Below are 20,065 nucleotides of genomic sequence, written 5' to 3'. Positions count from 1 at the left end.
GTGCTTGGGGAGCTCAGCCAAGAGCCCCAACATACCAGGAACAAGGAGGGGCCTCCTAGAGGGGGTGGGCAGAGATGGTGTCCACCTCATCTCTCTGAAATGCAGACCTTCCCCCATGCCCTGAGGAGGCTCCGGACCCAATGGGGTCTAAGGGAGATAAAGCACAGGGGTGTCCCCAGTGGCCAGGCTACCCCTCTGTGCCTGTTTCCCCATGAGGAAAGTTAAGATATGATGCAGGTAGGGATCTCCCTGGCAGCCCAGTAGTTAAGATGCCGCACTTCCAATGCAGGGGACACGGGTTCAATCCTTGTCCGGGGAACTGAGGTCCTACATGAAGTGGTGCGGCCAAACAATTTTTTTAAAAATGCCAAGAAAATTAAAAAAAAAAAAAAAAAAAAAGACAAACAGGCAGAGCACTCAGCCTGCGGCTCCACAGCTCTGTAAATGCTTGGATGCTGGAGAAAATTTTTGCCACCCTGGCCACCGCCAGGGCTCCGCCTGCATTGATCCCCGGGCCTTCCTACAGATGTGGTCTCTCCGTCCCCACAGTGGCTGTAGCCTTTTCAAACCTTCCCTTCCTCGTGCCCAGATAACACTGCCAGTCCCTTGGGTCCCTGGAACTGCCATAACATTTGGACAGCCCCAACAACCACCCATCCACCGCAGCCCTGCAGCGCTTCCCTGGCAGGAGGGCCAGGCGTGTGGGATCAGGTCCCGGGCCTGGAATACAGCAGGAAGAGCCCTCATCCGGCCGTCGAGCTGCGAACTCCGAGGGGCCAGCTCCTGAGTCCTGTGGGGTCTGTGAATGCACTTGCAGTTCTTCTCCTAGGAGGAGGTCCAGCCCTCTGCCCAGGACTTGTTTGCTGTTTCCTTCAGGTCAAGCTGCTCGGGGAGGCCCATGTGGACCACCCAGCCCTTCAAGGTGCTCCTCATGTGGACACAGCACCTGCTCTGCGTCCCCGCCTAAAGCCAGAGCTGCAGGAGGGGACTGAGCTGCAAGGGGGACTGCGAGCCACTCGGTCCTGGTCTCTGCTCTTCCTGGCACCCAGTGCATAGTAACGGCTTAAAACTTAATTACTGAGCGGCCTGCTGCAAAGCATTAGGTGCCAGAGCCTAAGAGAGCATTCCCTACTCCGTGACTCCCACGTGGGTCCCCACCGCGTTCATCAGCCAATCTCCCGCCTCGGGCATCCCCCAGGCACACCTCTCAAGATGGTGCCCTCCAGGGATTGGCATTGCTTAAGAATCATGAAGTAGGGACTTCGCTGGTGGTCCAGCAGTTAAGACTCAGCTTCTATTGCAGGGGGCTTGGGTTTGATCCCTGGTCTGGGAACTAAGATCCCACAAGTCAGGTGGTATGGGAAGATCAAGGGTATAGAGAGAAGATGAAAAAGACAGGAGAGATGTGTGATAAAGAAAAAAACATTTAGTGTATGTCTTTAAGACTATGGGATGCTAAAGTTTGATAAAATATTTCAAAAATTAATTTAACACCACAATTTTCCCACAGTGAAACAGGACAGGGGCTTCCCTGGTGGTCCGCTGGTTAAGACTGTGAGATTCCCCTGCCCGGGACATGGGTTTGATCCCTGGTCTGGGAACTAAGATCTCACAAGCCGAGTGGTGTAGCCAAAAAAAAAAAAAAATCAAGGGTATAGAAAGAAAAGGAAAGGAGAAAAATTTAGGATGTATGATGTATGATAAGAAAAAAGAATTTACTGTATATCTTTAAGGATTTAGTATGCTAAAACTTCATAAAATATTTAAAAAACAAACAAAACAGCCACAGCCCCTCAGGCCTGGACAGGGCGAGTCAGGCATCATCACAAACTTGGGGAAGTGACAGGAAGACCAGAGCCAGGTGGAGAGCGTCTCACGTTCCCCACAGTGACACAAGACAGGGTGGTCCAGGAGTTAGGAGTCCAAGTTTCCAATGCAGGGGCAAGGGTTCGAGCTCTGGTCAGGGAACTACGAGCCACATGGGACAGTCAATAAATAAACAAAGATTAAAAAAAAAAACAAGGTTGGAATCTTTAGTCCCATCCTTTGACCTCTGGGAAGAAGATGGGGCCTGGAGGTTGAAGCACTAATGGGATCGATTTCATCAACCATTCTTATGTCTTCCATAAAACCCCAAAAGGATGGCATTCAGAGAGCTTCCGGGTTGGGAGGCAGGTGCAGAGGGAGAGTGTGTGAGCTCATACAGGGTGAGGAATCCCTGCCCCTTCCCCACACCTTGCCTCATGCAGCAATTCCCTCTGTCCCTTCTGGGAGTGAAATGTTTTGAGTTCTGCAGGAAACTGATCAAACCCAAGGAGGGGCACGCTGGAACATCTGATCTATAGTCAGTGGGTCAGAAACACAGGTGACAGCCTGGACTTGGGGTTGGCACTGGAAGCGGGGACGAGGGGACAGTCTGGTGGGACTGAGCCCTTAACCTGTGGGATGTGATGCTACTTGCAGGGAGGGAGTGTCAGAACTGAGTTAAATTGCGGATTTCCCTGAAGGTCCAGTGGATAAGATTTCACCTTCCAATGCAGGGGGCAGGTGGTGGGTTCAATCCCTAGTCAGGGAGCTAAGATCCTACATGCCTCCCATCAAAAAACACAAAACATAAAACAGAAGCAATGCTGTAACAAATTCAATAAAGACTTAAAAAAGAAAAGAAAACAAGAACAGTTAAACTGGAGGGCACCTGATAATAGTCTACTAAGAACTGGAGAACTGCTTGTTGATGTGGGGAAAACAAACAAATACACCTGGAGAAGACCTTGGAGCTTCCTGGGTGGACCTAGTGGGAAAGAACCTGCCTGCCGATGCAGGAGACAAGGGAGACGCGAGTTCAGTCCCTCGGCTGGGAAGATCCTCTAGAGAAGGACATGGCAACACACCCCAGTATTTGTGCCTGGAGAATCCCATGGACAGAGGAGCCTGGCGGGCTCCCGTCCATGGGGTCACAAAGAGCTGGACGCTGGAGCAGCTTAACAGCAGCAGAAGATGACAGCCCCAGGCTACCAACCTGACCCTCGTCAGCTCCCAGCTTGTTTTCCACGTGAAGACACAAGGTCATGCCCTGGCTGCTGCAGGGTCTACAGGCTTTACAGAGAGGGCCCTGCTGCGGCCAGGGCAGGTGGGGAAAGGTGCTGCACACACAGTTATGGCTGCGCTCCCACAGGGGAAAGGGCATGGCAGCGGCCCTTAGGGCATGGTGAGGCACCAGCCCCGGGCTGATGGAGCACCTCCCGGGTGCCAGAACCTATGCTGGGCGGGGAGAAGAGTGATGGATGCCCTACCAGAACTGATGTTGCAGCGGAGAGACAGACCATCAACAAAATATGAGGACTTCTCTGGTGGTCCAGGGGTTAAGAATCTGCTTGCCAATGGAGGGAACACGGGTTCGATCCCTGGTCCGGGAAGATTTCACATACCACGGGACAAGTAAGCCTGGGTGCCGCAACTACTGAGCCTGCGCACTCCAGAGCCCGTGCTCAGCAGCAAGAGAAAGCCCGCACACAGCACAGCCAAAAAATAACAAATAAAACAAATAAATAAACAAACCTTTTAAAACCACAACAAAAAAGAAACCGGGAGAACAGGATGCTGCCTGACAACATACGCTGCACAATAACCGAGGCAGCAGTGACTGGGGTGGGGCCTGGGAGTGAGGCTCACCCCAAGGAGGAGGGGGGAGGAGGCAGGGTGCTCCAGGCAGGGCTGGCAATGAGGGGGAAGGTCCAGAGGCGGAAACAATTGAGCTGGTCTGGGGGAAGAGGAGCAAGGCTGTGGCACCAGGAGGAAGTGAGGTTTCAGAGGCCAGCCTGGTCCCATGGGGGCCACGAAGCCTCAAGAAGGAGGCCAAGAGCCAAGCCCTGACATCTCTCTGGCTCCGATGAGCAGCAGCCAAGGTCAGAGCTGGGACGGAAGGTTCTGGAGGCCCTGATTGGGCACATTCCACACAAGAACAGTCCCCAGTACTCAGGGCTTACGAGGTCCAGGGGCGGTTCGCAAGGAGGAGCAGGGTTCATCTACGAGCCACTGAACTTCCTGGTGGCTGCGGGCTGAGGTTAATTTTTAAACTAAGCCCATTAAAATAATGGCTCACTGAGACCGGTGTGGACCAGGACAAGTAGGGCGCCTCTGTGCGCTCAAGAGTCAGAGAATTCGTTTTTCGTTTTATTTTTGGCCATGCTGCGTGGCATGTGGAACCTCAGTTTCCAGACTAGGGACCGAACCTGTGCCCCCTGCAGTGGAAACAAGGAGTCTTCATTTGATCTTAGCCATAAGGCCCAGAAGCAATGGAAACATGGAGTCTTAACCACTGGATCACCAGGGGAGTCCCAGGAGTCAGAGGATTAGAACCTTATAGTACCAGGAACTTTAGACCCCATAAGAGGCGATGGCCACACCAGTCTCATGGGGTGCCAGGGCCCCAAGGCAGTCACCATTATCACCCCCATTTTACCTTCTTACCTCAGGTAAGAAGGCTGAGACACAGAGAGGGAAGCTGCTTGACTGAGGGCCCAGACAGCAAGGGGTGGCAGCCTGGCTCTGGAGTCCTGTCTCTGAGGGCCAGCTGAGCAAAACTTTCATCTCGGGGAGCCATGCAGCCCTGTGTGGCCGCCAGGAATCTCTAAAAGCCCCAGCCACAACCACGTCCCACACTGCGCTCAGCCTGCTCCCTAGGGGTAAGGTGTCTCCCCCAGTCCAGGGACCTGGGCTCCCCACCTCGAGGTCACTCTAGACTCTGCCCTTGCCCACACAGCACCACCCTGGCCCGGGCCCCAACACCTCTCCCTTGCCACCAGGCTCACCACCCCTGACCCCCGGCCTCCCCACCCGCCCTCCTGCCTCTGCTTGGCCCTCCTCCACAAGTCAGCCAGTGGGTTAAGCCAGTCTCTCCACACCCGGAACACCACTCAGGTTCCCAGTGTCTGGGTCCCTCATCACACCTGCCTCCCGGCCCCTCCCCAGCCTCATCTCACAGCCTCACAGCACAGCTGCTGCCCCGGCTGGAAAGTTCTCCCCAAGCCCTGGCTCAAGGCAGACCCAGTGCCTGATACTGTGGTTGTTGTTTAGTCGCTCAGTCGTGTCCGACTCTTTGTGACCCCCCGGACTGTAGCCCACCAGGCTCCTGGCCACAGGATTTCTCAGGCAAGAATACTGGAGTGGGTTGCCATCTCCTTCTCCAGGGGATCTTCCCAACCCAGGGATGGAACTCGGGTCTCCTGCGTTGACAAATGGATTCTGAGCCACCAAGGAAGCCCAACGCCTGATATACCCTCCCACAATCCCCTGCGCTCTCCCCTCAGCCTGGCCACAGCAACGCCATGTCTGTCGTACCCAACAGGCTGAGCCCAGGGTCGGCCGGGCCCCTCGGAGAGCTCACACTGCCTCCCTGGCATCCGGCCGAGGCCGAGCTCACATCTGCATTAAGGGACTTTGAATGCCACGGTCAGATGGGGGTGGCGGTGGAATATGCAAGCTGGGACCCAGAAAGGAGCATGCCCACATGGGACACCCCGGACCTCTCTCCCCGAGTCCAACAGGATCCACCAGTGTCTTCATCGCCATGGCTCCCACCCCATCCCTTCCTGGGACCCCTGCCCCAGAGCTGGTGGTCCCTGTGGCCTCTTCTCCACCTGTGGCCACAGGATCTGGTCAAACCACCCCTAAGAATGAGTTCACGACTGGGCTTTTAGGACGGCCTCCCTGCGTATCCTCAGGCAAGTGGCCTCAGCTCGCTCCTCTGTGAAGTGGGACGACAGGAATGGTGATTTCAACATCACGCCGGGTCAGGCTGTGAGCAGATGTGTGCTCTCCCGGGACTGTCACTTGTCACATGCTTCTCGTTCCTCCCCGCCACTAGAAGGAATTTTCAGTTCCTCCAGCTGGCCACAATGGGCATCGCTGCCTCAGGGTCTTCACAAGCAACCCCTCTCTGCTGTGAAGGAGAGTTCCCATTCCCCAACACACCCCCAAGCACCTGTCAGCCTCAGCTCACACATTACTTCCTCAGAGAAGTTGTGCGAGACTCCCTTCACCACCACCACACGCACTTCCATCTGGGGAGGGCCACGCCTATGTGTCTCCCTCTTGGTCCCCACCCAAGGGTCCCCCGCAGTGACTGCCAGCACTAACAGGCATCAAGAGGGAAGGTGACAGGGCTTTCCTGGTGGCTCAGTGGTGAAGGACCCGCCTGCCATTGCAGGGGACACAGGTTCGATCCCTGGTCCAGGAAGATCTCACGTGCTGCGGGGCAGCTAAGCCCGTGTACCACAACTATTGAGCCTGTGCTCCAGAAACTGCAAGTCACAACTACCGAAGCCTGAACGAGGCAATGACTGACGCCCGCACACCATAGAGCTCGTGCTACACAAGACAGGCCACAATGAGAAGCCGGGGCACCCCAACTAGAGAGCAGCCCCTGCTTGCTGCAACTAGAGAAAAGCTCTCGCAGCAGTAAAGACTCAGCACAGCCAAAAACAAATAATTAATTAAATTACATTAAAAAACAGAGGAAAGGCGACAGGTGGTGGCAGCAGCCCTGGTCCTACTCACCACTGTGCCCCAGCCTGAGACCAGCTTGTGGCAAGCAGCCCAGTGCTCCCTGGACCACTGCTGGGTGACAGTCACTGGTGAGGTGATGGGGGAGCCCTCCTGCCATGACGAAGCCTGCGACCTTCCAGCGCAGGAAGCCAGCCAACCTGCTCTCCCAACAAGCTGTGCCGAAGCCATTGGGATGGCACCACATGGCAAGGTCCTGCAGCGTGCCAGGCACTGCTCCACGGGCTGTGTATGTATTGAATAACATGGTCTTCACAGCAACTGACAAACGCAGTACTATTATTATCTTCACTGTCCAGACAGGAAGCACAGCTGTGAGCGGCACTCCCTCCCCAGGGGCCAGCCAGCCAGTAAGCTATAGCGCCAGGGTTTGAACCTGGGCAGTATTAGCTCCCAGCCCCCACAAACCAGGGCAGAGGGCTTTCCCAGTGTAGGCAGAGGCCAAAAGCATCAGCGTGACCTGGAAACTCATTGAAAATGCAGATTCTCACCACCCTCGTCCACCAACCCAGTGAATGTGCAACAGAAAACCAATGTGCCAACCCCTATGTGACTCGGATCCCACTGGCATCTCACAATCCAGGCTCTGCCACTGGCCTTCCTGGCACAGCTGATTGGACACTTGAACCCAGAGGAGGCAGCTGATTGGCTTGTCACTGGACCAATCTGTTGCCGTCTCTCACTAGTGTCACACCCTCCTGCAGGCGGATTGGGTGAATGAAGATGAGAGGGCGGGACTATGGTCAGCAGAGCTGTGGAGTCTGAGGTCCGACCCTGCCTGGGTGCCCATCCCAGGTCTGGCGCCCACCAGAAAGGCAGGTGGCTAAACCTCAGTTTCCCCATCTGTAAAATGGGAATATGTCAGCTGCCTCCTAGAGTGGGGGCGTTTAACACAGCCTGTGGTGACACGGACACTGGCACCCCCCAAGTGCTGAACCAGCTGTGGCTGACATTCCAGCTCAGCAGGGAAGACTCCTGGGGGCTCTGCAGAGAAGAGAGGTCCCACCTCCACTGGCCCTTTTCACCCCTTCCAGCCTCTGACCTGAGATGCTTTTACAAGGAAGCTAGGTGGGTTTCATGCTGGGAGACATGCCCATGTCATATCAGACTTGTGTAGGAAGAACAGAGGCCACAGAGGGGGGGATAGGAAAAGTCTACATGTGGGCCATTCTACATGCAACAGGTCAGGTCTCTCCCTAAAGTCAGTGCTGTAATTCAGAAAGAAATAGTGGAAAAACAAGATTAAAAACAAGAAGTGGTGAGAATGCTGCTCTCATGAAAAGAGCAGACATGACAATGAAAGGCAGCATGGTATTGATCCCAGCAGTTGTGGAACCAGCCAGGGAAGATATCTGGAGTACAACTGACAACCCGAGTATGGACTGGGGTAAGGGAACATGCAGAAATGATGACTTTTCTTGGGTGTGGTTCTGTGAGTGCAAGAGGGTGTCCTTATTGCAAAGGGAGTGCACCAAAGCCTTTCGGGCTGACGTGTCAATGTCTGCTATTGATTTTGAAAGTGTCCAGCAAGAACGTGTCATCTACGATAGAGCAAAAAATGTGGCACCTGGCGGCCTAGTCACAGCTGATGCTCGGGGCGGGTGGAGGCGTTGCATGAACTGTGCTTCAACTTCCTTGCCCACCAGGAAAAAGGAAATGCAGACCCAAACGGCCACCCAGGACCCGAGACGCCTCAGAAGCCCCCTGGCTCTCACTGGGCACAGCCGCCACGCTTGTTTCCTGTGTGGGCTGCTAGCCGCCCCAGCGTACCTGTTTTTGAGAAGATGAGCTGCAGGATGAGAGGCCGCCGAGTGACGATTCCTGAACCTCGGGGAAGGAAGTCCCTGTGGGAGGGGAAATGGACAGAAATTACTCACAAGGCCGGCTAGCAGGAGGCAGGAAGTGTGACCACACGCGGTGGAGCAATCCCCTCTTGCAATCTGGGTGAGTTCAGCAAAGACATCCACCCCAGCAGGGCACCAGGGAATGCTCTGGCCCTGGAGGGTCCTGAGGCCACAGAGGGACAGGGGAGGGACTGGATTGAAGGCTGGTGACAAAGGGAACCCTTTCCCTTCAGCTGGCTATGTGCCAGCCGCAGCACGCTCAGAGGCCCTTTGTCCTGACAAATGCCTGGACCATCTCCCCCAGACTCAAAAGAGATCAGTATTTTTTTTTGCAGTTTTTTTATTTGTAATTGAAGGATAATTACAATATTGTGTTGGTTTCTGCCATATATCAACAGAGATCAGTACATTTCTGACCTACATGTTTTAAAGTAATATAATGCCATACATACGATATAAAGACTAAAATAAAAGGAAAGTTATTTAATGACAAAATACGATGTGTTTCGGGACTTCCCTGGTGATCCAGGGGTTAAGATCTTGCATTCCAACACAGGAGGTGCGAGTTTGATCCCTGGTCGGTCAGCTAAGATCTCCACCTGCCTCACGGCCAAAAAACTGAAACATAAAACAGAATATGTTCTTTGCTGTACATCTGAAACTAACACAACACTGCAAATCAACTACACTCCAACAAAAAACTTTTTAAAACACCAGAATGTTTTAACAAATTAAAAAAAAAAAAAAAAAGACTTAAAAAGAATTACAATGTGTTTCATGTCCCCAAAACACAAACTGAAAGAGGTGGGAAGTGGATCACTGGTTGTCTTGGGGATGACAAGCAGAGTGGCGAGCTTTCTGGGGGATGGAAATGTTCTAAAACTGGACTGTGGTACTGTTTACTAATACTTACTGTAAGTTTCTTAAAAAAATCACTGCATTTGAAATGGGTGAATCTCCTATCATGTAAATGATCCCTCAATAAAGTAATTTATTTTAAAAAAAAATGCTATGGATTTACTATGGAAAAATTCAGGCATTACCTGCACTGACTTACACCTGGTTTCACATAGGGTGGGAAAACTGGAAACCACCCTAGACCATTAAGAAAGGCAACTGAGACTTCTCTGGTGGCCCAGTGGCTAAGACTCCATGCTCCCAGTGCAAGGGGCCTGGGTTTGATCCCTGGGCAGGGAACTAGATCCCACATGCGGCAAGCGAGACAGTAAACACCACAACTAAAGAACCTGCGTGTTACAACTAAGACCCAGCATAGCCAAATAAATATATATATGTATTTTTTAAATAAAGGCAATGGAAAGAGCAGGGGATCCAGGTGGGCAAAGGAGCAGAAGCAATATTTTCAGAGATCACTAGGGGCATGCAAAGGATTCTATTTGGTGTTAAATGGAGAAAGGCTCTAGGCTCAGGGAATTTTAAACAAGTTTGTATCCAGGCAAACATTTGGATTATCTGAAATTTGTGCAAAACACTAGGCAAACATCCTTGGTGCCATCCGGCTCCCCAGTACTGTGACAGACGGTGTCTCAGAAGCACCCCAGCACCTCTGTCCGACTGGGAACACCCACAGAGCCCCAGAGGAGGGCATTGGTTCTCAGCACAGGCTGAGAACCTGTTCACCCAGTGGGTGGAATAAGGGAGGAAGCGTTCCCTTGCCACACGCCATGCACTGTGAGGTCTGAGCCCCATTGGACTGTGGGTGGTCCCACCACACTCAGGCAGGGCCTCCTCTGGCTGGACACAGGAGCTTCAGTGACCGCACGGCAGGTGGGCCTTCGAGATGAGGGACCCTGCATAGGCAGGCTGGCTCTGGAGGTCCTACGGGGGTACTACTGGCAAGCAGCAGAGTAGGGAGCTGGAGTAGGATGAATGGACAGGCCCAGAGAGGGGTGGGTGAGGTGACGCTGGAGGTCACAATGAGAGGTCATCATTCTTAAAGCAAAGCTACCTGATGGGGTTTAGGGACAGTCAGAGGCTTTTTTCTTTTTTTGGCCACAGCACACAGCATGCAGGATCTTAGTTCCCCAACTAGGAATTGAACCCCACAACCCCTGCAGTGGGAGCTCGGAGTCTTAACCATTGGGCTGCCAGGGAATTCCCTACCTCATTTGCTTTTAAAGGTGTGTGACTTTAAAAGACCCCTCTGAAAAAAAATACAATAAAATAAAAGACCCCTCTGGCCATTTCTATAAAGAAAGAATTGATGCTTCTGAACTGTGGTGCTGGAGAAGACTCTTGAGAGTCCCTTGTACAGCAAGGAGGGCAAACCAGTCAATCCTAAAGGAAATCAATCCTGAATATTCATTAGAAGGACTGATGCTGAAACTGAAGCTCCAGTACTTTGGCCACCTGATGCAAAGAGCTGACTCACTGGAAAAGACCCTGCTGCTGCTAAGTCGCTTCAGTCGTGTCCAACTCTGTGCAGCCCCATAGACGGCAGCCCACTAGACTCCTCTGTACCTGGGATTCTTGCACGCTACCCACGGAGCCACGCTCCAGAGGACAAAGAATCTGTGGGCCACCCCTGCCCCGCTCAGAGCACGTCACGCCCGCTTCATGCAGTGTATGTAACTGTCTGAATGTGACTCCCATCCTCCCATTTAGCAGATAAGGAGAATGAGGATCAGTGAGGATTTGCAACCTGGCCAAGGTCACCAGCTTGTTCACTCAAGTATTACTCACACCAACCCAACAGTGGAGGTGCTGGGGACAAAGAAGACACACCATGGGGGTAGGAGGGCTTCGGTCAGTGAGCAAATGAGTCAGGAGCAACGTGTGAATGGAGTCCCCAAGTCCCACGGGCGGGCTCGCCAACGCTGCTGTGTGTGACTGCAGCTGGCTCCTGTTCCTCAACAACTGGTGCGCCACTGCACGGATGGACTGGTCCATTAACTAACTGATGCAGATTTGTTGCTGTCGTTATAGTCACTCAGCTGTGTCCGACTCTTGGCGACCCCATGGACTGTAGCCTGTCAGGCTCCTCTGTCCATGCGATTCTCCAGACAAGAATACTGGACTGGAATGCCATCTCCTTCTCCAGGGGATCTTCCCCATCCAAGGATCAGACCCATTGTCTCCTGCTTGGCAGGCGGATTCTTTACCACTGAGCCACCTGGGAAGCCCCTGCAGGAGTGGACCACAGTCTGATCATCCACTCACTAGCTGATGTGGCTTTTGGGGGTCTTCTTCCAGCTCGGGGCCATTACAAATAAAGCCACTCTGAATGTTCTCACCTGTGCCTTTTGTTGATAAATGCCTCATTTCTCTTGCTGAGTCATAGGGCAGACCTGACCTTGAACAGGCAAAACGAGTCTCCGCAGATAGAAATCAGAGCAGGGGCGGGGTGGGGAACTGACTAGAAGGGGCAGGAGGAGACTTTTGGAGATGATGATAACATCCTCTATCTTGATCTGACCAGTGCATGCATTTATTTCAAAAAAGAAAACAATAAAGGTGTACATCTACAATTAGGACAATGTACCACATCTGAGTTCAGTCTCAGGAAGGTCATGAGTACAAGGAGGTCCAGGAAGATGTGCTCCCAAAGACTCAGACACTCAAGCACAGAGAAAGCACTCCATTAAAATCTGTCCACGGACACATTATTATCTTTTTAGTTTCCCAGGAGGGAATAGCTCAGTTCTAAAGAACTTTAAAGGGCTTCCCTGGTGGCTCAGTGGTAAAGAATCTGCTTGCAATGCAGGACAGGTGGGTTTGATCCCGGGGTTGGGAAGATCCCCTGGAGGAGGAAATGGCAACCCACTCCAGTATTCTTGCCTGGGAAATCCCACGGACAGAGGAGCTTAGAGGGCAATGGTTCATGGGGCCTCAGAGTCGGACTCAACTTAGTGAATAAACAACAGCCAGAAAGAACTTTAAAGCCCATGGAAGAGGCTAATTAAATAAATGATGACCCATTCATGTCACTTTGCAGTCACACACACATCCACAAATACATACTCCAAGAATAACAACAAAAAAGAGCTTTTTATCTCCTGACATGGAACTTCCTTCTGGGTGTATCAAGTAAGGAAAACAAAAGGTGCGGAAGAGAGTCTGTGTTTTCTAAGTAAATAAAAAGCCTTAAACCAGAGCCCAGGTTGGCCAAGGGCCTGTTGGGAGGGAGAGTCACGGCAGGTTCTGAAGCATCTTTGAATTCTGCATCATCCACATGGACTACTGACTCCAAAACATTATTTTAGAGTAGCTCACATTTGTCGAGGGCTCCTCTGGGCTACTTAACCATGACAATGTCCGACGAGGTGGGTCTGTGAGCTCATTTTATGGAAGTCACTAGGCCCAGAGGCTGGGCACTGAGGTCACTCGGCACCCAGGAGTGTGGACTGAAGTCCGTGGGGTCTGAGCCTCTGACCGCCAGGCCCCCAGCCTCTGGGCCTGCACGTCTGCTGTGGAAGCTGCAGGCATCTCCCCGGCCATGACTAGGCTTTCGATCCTGCTGTTGGCACATGCTGTCCTGTGACCACTCTGGGTGCGTCCGGGGGCCCGGGCACCGTGAGCACAATGATGACACCACAGACTGTGGACAATGAGCGCCTCAGAGGAACACGAGAGCCAGTGTGATGGGTGCTCCTGGCCCTCGCCAGGCAAAGACGGCTCTCTGGGGCTGGGACTTGGTGGCAAGTGGGAGGGATGAGTAGAGGCCAGAGGAGGCAGAGGCTGAAGGGGAGAAGGCTGAGGGATGAGGCTGGGTGGGCAGGGGGCGCCTCGCACATCAGGCTAGGAGTTTCAGGAGCCCTGGGATCCACCTGATTGTGCATCTAGAAGCCTCAGACAGCACCAGGCACCCTTGGTCTCAACAGTCCCTGAAAAGCAGTCCCCAGAGAGGATGGATACATGGATATGTATGGCTGAGTCCCCTCGCTGTTCACTTGAAACTATCACAACAATGTTCGTTAGTCAGCTATACCCCAATTCAAAACAAAAACTTCATAAAAGGGACTTTCCCATGGTCCAATGGCTAAGACTCTGAGCTCACATTGCAGGGGGCCTGGGTCTGATCCCTTGTCAGGGAACTAGATCCCACATGCCATGCAACTGAGTGCTGCAACTAAGACCTGGCAACAGCCAAAAAAAAAAAAGCAGCGCCCGCCCCCCTCCCCAATCTCCGAGGGGCTCAGTGAGAGGCCTAAGGTTCAGCTGTGCCCTAGGGCCCACCCACAGGGTTTCCTGACACCCAGCAGCAGCGGCATTCTAGGGGCCTTCCTGGTCCGGGTGGTGGAAGGAAGCCACACACACCCCCACCCCCTCAGGCCCCTCTGCTGCAACACCCACTATCCACTTCTCAACAGACTTTCAAGTCTGTCTTTGGCTTCCTCCTCCCAGGCCCCACCCACATTCCGCTGGTCACACCAAGGCCCTCCCCCTGATTCAAAGTGTTCCTGCCCCTCCTCCTCTTCTCTTGCTGAAAAGGCCACAGTGCCCCCAGGCTGCCCTTCGTACTGTGTGACCTTGGGCGGGCTTCCCAGCCTCTCTGATTTGGGTTTCCTAGTTAGTAATGGGGAAAGAATGTCCTGCCAATCCAGGAGACGGAAGAGATGCAGGTTCCTTCCCTGGGTCAGGAAGATTCCCTGGAGAAGGAAATGACAACCTACTCCAGTATTCTTCCCTGGAAAATCCCATGAACAGAGGAACCTTGTGGGCTATAGTCCGTGGGGTCGCAAAAGAGTTGGACACGACTCAGTGGCTGGGCATGCGTGCACAATGGGAAAATTCCACTTATCTCAGAGGGCAGCTGGGTACCAGACAAACAGGCTCCTCCTCCGCCCATGACTCCACAGCTCTGGCTCAAATGTTACCTCCCTGGGGAGACTTCTCCCATTCTTGTTCACAGGTCCAAGCCCCCCCACTGCCCCCCAACCTTCTTCCAAAGCACTAACACTCTACATGCCACTTATCTGCTTCCTGTCTGCTTCCCCATGTCAGCTCCCCAGAACATGATCTGGAGTTTATTCTGGTACACAGAAGGTGCTCAATAAGTGTTGTTCAGTTGCTCAGCCATGTCCTACTCTTTGGCGACCCCATGGACAGTAACCCACCAGGCTCCTCTGTCCATGGGATCCTCCAAGTAAGAATACTGGAGTGGGTTGCCATTTCCTTCTCCAGGGGAATCTTCCTGTTTTAGGGATTAAACCTGCATCACCTGCATTGCAGGTGGATTCTTTACCACTGAGCCACCAGGGAAGCCCTCCAATAAAAGTTAACTCTGATAGTTTCAGCACCATCCCTGTCATCTAATCCACTGGGTCCAGCCCTGGCCCCAGGCGTCTGACCCCTACTCCTCCCAGGTTAATAGGTGGTTATCCTCCTGAAACAGAGGCCTGGGCCTCCAAGCCTTCCTCCTGCAGAGGTCACATGACTGATCCCAGCTTTGACAGGGTCCCTCACCTGCCCATCCCCCCAGGACCGCCCCCTTTTAGCTGAGCCCCTCTCCCCTCAGCCATTGGATTCTCCCCTGTGCTTCTGGCCTCCAAGCCTTCACAAAAGCTGTTCCCTCTGCCAGGAAACCCTTCCGCTCAGGCTCTGCAGGTACAGTGGATTGCACCTCTCCCTCCCAAATGCACACCCTCCCCTTCCCACTCCCACCAACAGGGCCTCCAGTGAAGGGCCAGGACTGTGTTGGGACAAGACTTCACCTAGACTGGCCACCACTGGATCCACAGCACCCAGAACAGCGCTGTCACACAGCTGTCGTCGTTCAGTCACTCAGTCGTGTCCGACTCTTCCCAACCCCATGGACTGTAGCCCCGCCAGGCTCCTCTGTCAATGGGTTTCTCCAGGCAAGAATACTGGAATGGGTTGCCATTTCCTTCTCTAGGGGATCTTCCCGATGCAGGAATCAAACCAGCATCTCCTGTTTGACAGGTGGATTCTTTACCATGGAGCCACCTGGGAAGCCCTGTCATAAAGCAAGTGCTCATTCAATGCTGAATGGACTCTGGAGCCAGACAACCTGGGTTCAACGCCCAGATCCGCTCCCACCCTGGGCAAGTCTCTGTCCTCTCTGGGCACTGGTCCTGCTGTCTATGGGATGGAAGGACACCACACATCATCAGGATGCATGACCTGGCACGAGTCACGACACCCTCTCGGAGGCTCTGAACGGGGCCGCCTCTCCCCAGAAGGTGCTGCGGGCTCTTGGAAAGGCAGTGGGGGCAGAGAGGGAAAGGCACAGCAACAGGAGGGACCGTGGGCCACTCAGAAGCCCAGGTTGTTTATTTACTTCTGAAGGGAACACAAGGCCTCTCGGGCAGCCCTTTGACTTCCACCCCTCTCCCCACCCCCAGGAGGGTGGGGCAACAGAAACCAAGAAGACCCCCAGAGAGGGAAAACAGAGAAGTTAGCAGCAGATGAACCAGCCCGAATCCGTGGACCTGGAATCCTCTCCCTGCAGCCTTCACACGGTCAGGGGGCAACTCCTGGCCTCTCTCCTCCCTGCTCCACCACCGGTATGAAGCAGCTCCCCGTCCATTACCCACCATCCTGCTCAATTCTTATTTCTACTCATAACTGCCTCCTTCCAGCTTGTTGATTTGCTCACATGATTGTGGTCTGTCCTTTCCCACCCACTGCCCTTCAGAAGAGTGGCAGCTTCGTGGGGCAAAGGTCCTCCATCTGGCACATTCCCTCATCTCTCCCCAGTTCCCAGGCACAGAGCCCAGCAGGAGGCAGGGGACCGATGTTCGCAGCATGCCATCGTACAGGTAAGGAGGCTGAGGCGCAGATGGCAACGGGACGATGGACAGGTCGTGGGCACCCTCCCTGGCTTTCACAATCCCACTCCCAGGTGCCACCCTTCACAATATTCCCAGCAGGCTCCTCCCTGTTCAGGAATCCTGCAAGTTCTAGGGCCGGCCCTGCCCCTGGCACTCAGCCATCGGGTCATCTGCTCTGTGCCCTCATGGCCAGGCCAGGAGCAAAGGCAGGAAGCGGCCCATGGGTCCGAGCCGCCCTGACTCTGGGCCTCTCAGACCCCGGGTAGCATCTAGATGGGGCCACTTCCACTCTGGACAACCTGTGCAGGTCAGGTCATACCTGCGTACCTCAGTTTCTTCATCGGTCAAGTGCGGTAAGGTAGATGGAAAGGTCTGCAAGAGTTCTTACTAGGAAATCAATCCTGAACATTCATTGGAAGGACTGATGCTGAAGCTGAAGCTCCAATAATTTGGCCATCTGATTCGAAGAGCCTACTCATTGGAAAAGACCCTGATGCTGGGAAAGACTGAAGGCAGGAGGAGAAGGAGGGCAACAGAAGACAAGATAGTTGGATGGCATCACCAACTCAATGGACATGAGTTTGAGCAAACTCTAGGAGATAGGGAAGGACAGGGAAGCCTGGTGTGCTGCAATCCACAAGGTCTCAAAGAGTTGGACACAACTTAGTGACTGAACATCAAAAACAAAAAAGAAAAACTCAACACAGTATGAGTCAGATCACATCCACCTTTGCTCAAAGCACCCCGCCTCCCCTCAGTAGCCTCCAAGCCCTGAGCAATCATCCCATCACTTCCCTGCCCTCACCCCCACCTTCCCCTCGCTCACTCCTTCTGGCCACACTGGTGATAAAGGTAGAGCAAGCAGACCAAAGCAATTCCTGCCTCAGGACCTTTGCACATGCTCATTCTCCACCTGGAATGACTTCCAACTCCCTCTACCCAGTTTTTCCAGAATCCTGGCTTCCTCTGGTCACTCAGGACTCAACTCAGATGTCACCTCCCTGAGAGGCCTGACTGTCCTCTTCTGACAGCCCCTGTCCTGGCCCTCGGGTTTCCCTGAGCGGGTTTGCAAGAACAGCTACTCCCTGCGGCAGCGCTTTCTGGAGTGAAGCCCATCAACCACCTAGAGGTCCATCAGCAGGGAATTGGCTAAATCAGCCTTGGAACTGTCCCAGGGAGCAATCCAGGCCACATCACTAAAAGCAAAGTGCGATGGGCAGAACAGTTTATGTGCTCCAATTTTTTCTTTCTGCCTGTGTATGGACAGTAAGCATGAAGGTGACACCCTGAGCCCTTAATGGAGGTCGCTGACGGCGTGAGAATGGGAAACCATCTATTTTATAATCTCCAATGCCATTTGGATTTTGGTGTTTTCTAACTTTTTCTTTTTGGCTGTGCTATAAGGCATACACACATGAGGATCTTAGTCCCCCAACCAAGGATTGAACCTGTGCCACCTGAATTGGCAGCATGGAGTCTTAACCACTGAATCACCAGGAAATCCCATTTTATAATTTTTTGAATTGTGCTGGTGCTGGAGAAGACTCTTGAGAGTCCCTTGAACTGCAAGGAGATCCAACCAGTCAATCCTAAAGGAAATCAGTCCTGAATATTCATTGGAAGGACTGATGCTAAAGCTCCAATACTTTGGCCATCTGATGCAAAGAGCCGACTCACTGGAAAAGATCCCGATGCTGGTAAATACTGAAGGCAGGAGGAGAAGGGGGCAACAGAAGATGAGACGGCTGGATGGCATCTCCAGGAGATAGTGAAGGACAGGGGAGCCTGGCGTGCTGCGGTCCACAGGGATGCAAAGAGCGGAACACAACTTAGTGACTGAACAACGAACGACAACATTATAACAAGCAAATATGAATTTCTAAGTTCTTTTTTCGCCACACCATAAGGCTTGCAGAATCTTAGTTCCCCAACCATGCACTGAACCTGGGCCACAGCAGTAAACGTGCCAAGTTCTAACCGCTGGATGGCCAGAGAATTCTAATTTGTAACTTTTCAGTTGTAGTGAGGCTCCAAAGCCACTGGTCAGCCAAGCCGCATTTTTAAGGGTGATGAGGAAACCACGGGGAACTGGAAAACCGAGCTCTCAAGTCCGCCTCCTGGCTGCTCTACACTGCAGCAGGGGCCTGACCTGTATGACCTTGGCAGCAAGGTCACTTCCTAGGCCTTGTGTCATCTCTAAAATGGGATGTGGTGGGGGTGGGAGGAGACAGCGCAGGTGCCATGGAGGTACTGGGTGCTCACTGCAAAACTGCAGCCCCTGGGCGGGGGTCAGCCACATGGGATTTCTAGCTCTGCAGAGGTCTACCACCCAGGGGGGCCCAACTGACCCCAGGGGCAGGGTGTTGGTAAACACATGGAATGGAAGGCAAGGCAGTGCCCCACCCCACTCCTGGCATTCCAGAACTATCCTCCTTGCAGGCTTCCTTCAAGCAAGAAGCTGGGGCTTCCCTGGTGGCTCAGTGGTGGAGAATCTGCCTCCCGATGCAGGGGACACGGGTTCGATCTCTGATCCAAGAAGATCCCACACGCTGCAGAGCAACTTAGCCCATGTGCCACAACTACTGAGCCCTAGAGCCTGTACTCTGCAACAGCAGAAGCCATGAGAAGCTTCTCATCGCCATGAGAAGCCTGCACACCCCAACTAGAAAGTAACCCCCCGCTGAACACAACTAGAGAGAAGCCCATGCAGCATCAAAGACACAGCATAAAGAAATAAAATTTATTTTATAAATAAATAAATATTATAGCCAATTAATATAGCCAAATAAATTAATTATAGCCAAATAAATAAATAAAATTATTTAACAACAAAATAAAAGAGCAAGAGGGCAGACGATTGGCCTCTGGGGATGAGTACGTCTCCTCATCTCCCAGCGTGATGGGGTGCCACACAGAGGAACTGGCCCAGGCAAAGCAGGGCACAGTATCACACAAAACAGGAAGGCCTTCCCGCCCTTCCCCAGGTGGTCTCTTTCCCACTCCCTAGAGCCCATATCTCAGTGAATCCTGACTTCAACATACACAAATGCGCCCCCTTCTCTCTGCTCAGTCGCAACATCCTTAGACTAAGTCCCCGAGGTCATAGTCACACCCCCGTGCCCCTGTCTCCCCGGGCCATCCCTAATGTTCTCAGGCAGCAGGCAAAGAGGGTTTTTCAAACTGCAGGCCAGATCATGCTGCACACGCTTAAAACCCATATCAAGGGACTTCCCTGGTGGTTCAGCGGCTAAGGCTCCACCCTCCCAACACAGGGGGGCCCGGGTCCAATCCCTGGTCAGGGAACCAGATCCTACATGCCACAATTAAAGACCCCTCGTGCTGCAACTTAATCAGCACAGCCAGAGTAAAACAAACAAAAATGTGTCTGGAGATTCCTGCACAGCTGGGACACAACCAGTGTGGTCCTCCTCACAGCCCACAGGCCCTGCCTGCACCAGCATCCTTGCCTGGAGAATCCCATGGACAGGGGAGCCTGGCAGGCTACAGTCTACGGGATCGCAAAAGAGTTGGACATGATTTAGCAACGAAACAATAAAATAAGCCTAAAAAACAGTGCCTGCCCCATCAGGTTGTTGGCAGGCAGGACGAGAAGGAAGAGTCACATGAAGCCCAGTGCCTGGCACACGTGGGGCCCTGTCCCGCAGGACCATTCACAAGGGGATGGGGATGGCAGGGGATGTCACCCCCTGGCACTCCCAGAAGGTCTTTGGCAAGAAGATTCTGAGTCTGCCCCCTTTTCAGCACAGCAGCCCCCTTCCAGGGATCAGCCCTTAGCCTAGCAGACACACAAATCTGCCGACCTCCAAGGTGGAGAAAACAAGAAACACCTAAAAGCACGTGCAGAAACACACTCATGATTACCAAGGAGGACAGAGGGTGGGA

At 53.1% G+C, this 20,065-nt stretch overlaps 1 protein-coding gene across 6 annotated transcripts in view; it reads right to left on the bottom strand.

Moving 5' to 3' along the window:
• DNM2 (dynamin 2) overlaps positions 1–20,065 on the bottom strand; it is an 85,997-nt gene that overhangs the window by 48,754 nt on the left and 17,178 nt on the right. For all 6 annotated transcript variants that reach the window (XM_061150325.1, XM_061150324.1, XM_061150323.1 and 3 more), the window contains exon 2: positions 8,335–8,408. In XM_061150325.1, the coding sequence (XP_061006308.1) occupies positions 8,335–8,408 (74 nt within the window). The remainder of the gene's footprint in view (positions 1–8,334; positions 8,409–20,065) is intronic.

Source organism: Dama dama, chromosome 9, assembly GCF_033118175.1.
Source record: "Dama dama isolate Ldn47 chromosome 9, ASM3311817v1, whole genome shotgun sequence".
Lineage (NCBI taxonomy): Eukaryota > Metazoa > Chordata > Mammalia > Artiodactyla > Cervidae > Dama > Dama dama.
The sequence above is the reverse complement of the archived record's forward strand: the minus strand, read 5'-3'. Positions and strand labels throughout refer to the sequence as shown.